The 5,915-nt window shown below is 35.7% G+C and overlaps 1 protein-coding gene across 1 annotated transcript; it reads right to left on the bottom strand.

The window, feature by feature from the left end:
* Window positions 1-402: 402 nt before the first annotated feature.
* LOC112029332 (uncharacterized) lies at window positions 403-1,425 on the bottom strand. The gene has a single exon (XM_024062023.2). It carries the CDS (start codon window positions 1,358-1,360, stop codon window positions 701-703), a length of 660 nt encoding a protein of 219 aa, XP_023917791.1. The 5' UTR covers window positions 1,361-1,425; the 3' UTR covers window positions 403-700.
* Between the last annotated feature and the right edge of the window lie 4,490 nt (window positions 1,426-5,915).

Here is a 5,915-nt window from a genome sequence, read left to right as displayed (position 1 = left end):
TACAACTTTACATAATGAAATTAGTAGTAGTTAGCAACATTAGTCATCCCAAAATATTCTTCAACACCAGATTTTAACTTTTAATGAAAGTGTCATTGACTGCTTAACTGTGTAGTATTGTTTTGTTAGATAAACCACAAAATGAAAAAAGAAAAAGAAAAGATATATTACTTACTCAAAATCAAGGGCGCTGCACGATATTCAATTTGGTGAAAAATGATCAACTTATAAACTAGACAAGCTGTGTTGATTTTTGAGGAAGTTCTCAATTAAACATTGATAGACTAATGATTTTGCAGCTTTATCTTCATAATATAGTACAAGCATAGCTTGTTTACTTTGGACTGCTAGGACATGAAAAGATGAGGAGATTAAAAAAATAAAAGACTAATTCATAGCCATTTAATCACCACTAGCACCTTGAGACTTGAATACCTTCCATTCCAAAATCAATAGGGTTGTAGTTGGGGGAGAAAATTGATTAGAGATTGCAAAGTATTGGGAACCAAAAAAAAAAAAAAAAGAAACAAAATTAACTTTAGGGTAAATAAAAGGCTCCATCGCAAGAAACTACAAAGTAGAAACTGAAGAATAAAAATTCGATCATTTCTACATATAAAATTCTTCCACATAGTGTGTTTATCTTACTAAAATCTACTATATATATATATATATATATTAAGCTTTTAACAAGCATATCCTAAAGTCTAACCTTCCTCTTGCACTTCTGATCTTGAATTGCCTGGCTCGAAATATTAACCGTCATGGTGCAATTCATTTTCACAACAACATGTTTGTTAATAATACTCAACATTTTCACTCGTCCTGGTATTTTTGAATAGCTGCTCATAGTCAATAGCCCTGACCCTACATCCGATTGCAAATTGGGATTGGATATAAGTCTGTCTGTGATAATATCAACTGTGATATTCATTTGCATGGTCCTCCTTGGCTTAGCCTTGCCTGGTGGCCCTCGTGCCTCACCAACTACACTGCCATGGTAAAACAGTGTTGTGGTGGTGTTACTATATTTGAAAGATGCAACGTTTGGATTTTTCACTGACACATTGGCTATTAAAGACATGTTGACACCAGGCTTGGGGATTGTGTTGTTGATTAGCTCGAGCTTAGTGATTGTCACTCCGTTCATTTTGATGATAGGATCCTTAACTTTGAACACAGTAAATATTAGGATTATGACCACTATCGCTTGGAGTAACAAGAGAGCTGAGATTATGCCACAACATTTGATGCATCTTTTATGCTTGAGTTTTTGTATGTGTAGGGCAGCCTCATCGTGGTCACTGCTAGGGCGGTCAGTGGCCGGGGCTAGTGGTCTGACCTGCTCCTTCTCCACCATGTCTAAAAGGTTGGAGAGAGAGGGGAGGAGAGAGCTTGTGTTGTTGTCTAGTAGAGTAGTTGCTATGGGGAGTTTTGGAAGAGCATGTTGTGCTTCTATTTATATTATAAGATTTGTAATATGAATGGGATTTAGTAACATTGACATTTTTGGTGCTTCGTGCCCAAATTTTCAAGCTGTTGAATGTTGACTAGTGAGTCATTTCTCTCTCGTATGGTTCTTTTTAATAAAGAAAAATTATAAAAATTAAATAGAAAGAAGAGGGAGGAAAAAAAAAATAAGGGAGAAAAAGTGAACAAAATACTAAAAAAAAAAAGAAAAAACAAAAGGGAACGAAATAAAAAGTCATTGGCTTGTTTTCTCCTCAAAGTAGTCAACATCATCTCAACTATCATGCTTCAGTCTTCTTGCTTGTAAGCTAAATGGAATGAATTTTTTTTTTCTTTTTTTTTTGGTCACGAATTGATGTACTGAAGAAAAAAAAAAGAAAAGAAAAAAAGATACGAGACTATTATAACTGATTTCACATTTAAGGTCAGTTTTGTTCAGCGGTTCATTTTATTGAGCCATAAAAAGTCTTCCGATTTGGCCCAATGGGAGGGAGCCTTAAACCACTCGTAATCAAGAAAGTATATCATGTTTCGGTAATACCAACTCAGTATCTATTTTGGTATTTCCTACCAATAAATGAGTGACACCTATTTTAAAAAATCATATCAAACTACTTTAATAGATGATTAATTTATCTTCTCGATAGTATAAAATATTGTGATTAATTTATTACTCCAATAGATGATTAATTTATCTTCCTGATAGTATAAAAGATTGTAATTAATTTATTGGAGTAGTCTGATGTGGTTTTTTTAAAACAAATGTTACTCATTTATTGAGCAGGAAATACCAAAATAAATACTAAGTTGGTATTACCGAAACATAGCATACTTTTCTCATCGTAATCAGCATAAGCATAAAAAAAAAATAAACAGATTCTCGTTTATGTAAATTGATTAAATGTTAAGCACAACAAATACAAAATGTATGGTTACTTCTTAAAAATTGATTTCAATATCTGCTCCTTTTTGAATAATCTGTTATGGTGGACCCTAACATTGATGAGAAATTGTGAATAAGAGCGCAAACGTAATTATCATGCTGTAGTGTGCTATCACCAACCACTAACCACTTGCTCGCCAGTATTTAAAAAAAAAAATAGAACAACCTTCCCTTCCCGGCGATTCCTTTTTCAACGATATATAGATATGCAAAAGGAAAACGCATAAACTCGCGCATTACATGTGTGGTGCATGTGCATCATTCACCTTTTCACCACCCAAGTCCGACGAATGAATGTACAAAATACATCATAAGGGTTTATCTATGCCTTCACATACCACCTATTGTTCAGCGCTAGATGGTATACCTTCATTTCTTATAAATTTTTACCTCGTAAATCTCATCAAACTTGTGCATATATATAAATTAAGTAGACCATGGAACCATACTCATGCATTTTAAATTTTTAATCCATTGACTTGAGAATATTTCTTTCAAGATATATAGTTGGAAGTATCCAGATCGTGTAAGAAAGGTTCTCACCTAAAATATCTAGGAACAATTGAGACTTGGAGGAGGTGGTATCTCATGAGATAATTACTGATTTTATTTATTTTTTATAGAGTTCAATCTATCGTGTCCGTTTTTTATGATTGCGTTATTTATCATCATTAGACCAAAACACTAATCAGTTTTTGGTGTAGCCGGAAAATGATCCCCAAATCTCAAGAATTTTATAATATTAATATTAAATGACTGGTTAAATAATTAAATTTATTATTTTCAATGAACTTTAACTTTTGATATCAGTGTCAAGAACTTTGTAGATCAATTGGTAATACTTCTTGCTGTTTTTAACAAAAACATCCAAAGCTAACCACCCTCCCCTGCTATCGAATTATTAAAAAGAAATTATCAGTGATAATTTATTTATTAAAACCCTGTTTATGTCTATTTCCTATTTAAAAGTTAATAAATTTTTGGTGCGGCTTAATCTTTTGGGTTAGAGTACTTCTAATGCTTTTATAAAGATTGAAAGAAGCCCCACTAAAAAAATATGATGTAGCCACAGTTATATTGCAACTTCCAAGAAGTTACATTACTTAATTACCAGCTTTGATGTTAATCGAATAAGCAAATTAATGATTACAAACACGACACAAAATTGTTTCCAAATAGTCTTCCCTTCACCATCATGTGATTTAATTATGGTCCAATTAATCACTTTCACCACCACACCCCCAACCCCCCCCCACCCCCACCCCCCCCCCCCCCCCCCCCCCCCCCCCAATGACCCTTTAGGTTGCATCATCCATGGTCATACGCAACATGCCAAAGTAGCATACACTAAAACCTCCACTGCATGACATGGTCAAAAGTGACATATATAGGGCATAAATAATGTCCCATGGGACTTACACTATACAAAGAGAGGAAGCAGGGATCCATTCCCTCAACTTGTAAATTAGAAATACATATATGCTATGGTAGAATTCTCTTAAGAAAGAATGAACGCATGTCTAAATTCAATACGTCAAACAAATTTTAGTCTAATCGATACCAAAGAAACTAAACACTGAGTTATCTATTAATTTGCACTTAAGTGGTCTTACATCCGGTTCCGGCTCCTCCAAGCTACATGATCATGGGAGGAAATCATGCACGTACAATCTCATTTTCAAAATGCATACCTTATTCGCTAAGCATTTGAGTGGTCTTACGTCTGAATAAAATGTTGTTTGTCGTTTCTATGGACTGTTAGGTTTCAGGGGAGTTGATCAATACCGATGGTGTTGCCAGAAAGCCATTGGAATTGCTGGCAATGGCGAAGGACATAAAGTTCATCGATGAAAAAACTGGGAAAAATAATGGGTCTATACTTCCTAATTGAGGACATCTAAGGGCTTGGGAACAAGGAGAAAGAGCCTATGTCTATGACACCAATTAAAGAGAATGAGTATGTACATCTAGGACCTTGTATGCATCCATTCCATGTTTTAAACCATGCATGCCTCTATAACCCGAATAGCGGTTGCTCATGGTGGTGCTTACTATTAAAGTAAGGCACATGGAATCTAATGATGCCAAAATCGTTAGCTACTTATGTTCATCTAGACGGAATGCATCATTGGTACCTCGGGGAACCTGCATGAGATTAAGAGATGGGACTTTGCTGAATTGGTCACCGGTGTGGTGCCGGCCACCGAACCTTCGATGATAAAGTCAGATAATGATAGTATGTAGGTCTTTTTGTATTTGAATATATGTGTACCTTTTCTAGGAGTTTGCCATTTTTATATAGGGTTTTCCCTTCTAGCCATTGGTGGCATTCAATGGTGGCTTGAATGCCCTCTCGTAATGTCTTCTGGTGGCTTAATGAGGTAACCTGATGTCTCCTCCAACGACCATATCTCCTACATTTATTGGTGTGTAACGACTTCCCATTAAATATTCATTTAATGGTGCTTTTGGTCATCCAATGTGGGTTACCGGATGAAGAGAATTACTTGGTTCATCAGCTTCCCCTTATTTCGTGATCTTCATAACGTGTGATGACGATCATAGGAATATGAAAGGTCATATTTTTCCAGTTGTGGTTTTTGAGATTCCCTTTTCTTTGCACTTATTATGAAGTGATGGCACTGTGTGTGTCGTGGCCATGTGTCGCATTCTGATCAGTTGGTAGTGGCACCTTTTCCGAGGAAACTCTTGAGCTTCTCGCAGTTTTGGTTTTTTGATGAAGCTTTTTAAACTTCTTCTTCTTCTTTCCTATTCTACTCTTCTTTTTCTACATTTTTCTTCCTCTGAGCTCGATTCTTCTTCTTCTTAGGTACGGTCTTTTCCCTTTTTCCTTTTAAGAAAAGTTATTTACCTTTTCCTTTTGATTAATGGTTGATTATTCTGAAATTAGGTGTCTTTCCCCTTCTGTTTCATTTTTCCTTGCTCGCTTAGGAGCTTCCCTTAGGTCTTCTGGTGGTTGTTGTCCCCAAATTGAGGGTTTTGCATTAAGGGACAACAACATAGGCTTGATTTTGGCCGATTTGTACCATTTGTTGCATCAATCCTTGAATTGGTTTCAATCTTTGCAAGGATGTCCACAGAAGAAAGGGCGGGGTTGTAGACACAAGGGGTCTTTGGAGTCGCCACCTAGTTTTTGCAATGGTCTAGGAACCATATATATTGCATCCTCTCGAGGAAGGACCTTTGATCTTACTACAAGATTATAGGTTCAAAGTTTAGGCACCAAAGATCGTCCAACCCTAAGGTTGGCTTCCCATCATTGTGTCTTAATCTTAACCTTATTAAAAACTAGTTAAACACTTGTATTCTAAACTCACACACACACACTAATCATGCATCTAACATACAACATGGCATCTTTTATACGTAAACAAGCATACTCATCTATCCACAATGCAAAAGAGAGCCAAACAAACAAAAGAAACCCTAGCATTCATCTAACATGTGAAAGACCCTATCATACATCTAAACAAGGCAGTAG

The sequence above is a fragment of the Quercus suber genome, unplaced genomic scaffold (assembly GCF_002906115.3).
Source record: "Quercus suber isolate HL8 unplaced genomic scaffold, Cork oak 2.0 scaffold_462, whole genome shotgun sequence".
NCBI lineage: Eukaryota > Viridiplantae > Streptophyta > Magnoliopsida > Fagales > Fagaceae > Quercus > Quercus suber.
The sequence above is the reverse complement of the archived record's forward strand: the minus strand, read 5'-3'. Positions and strand labels throughout refer to the sequence as shown.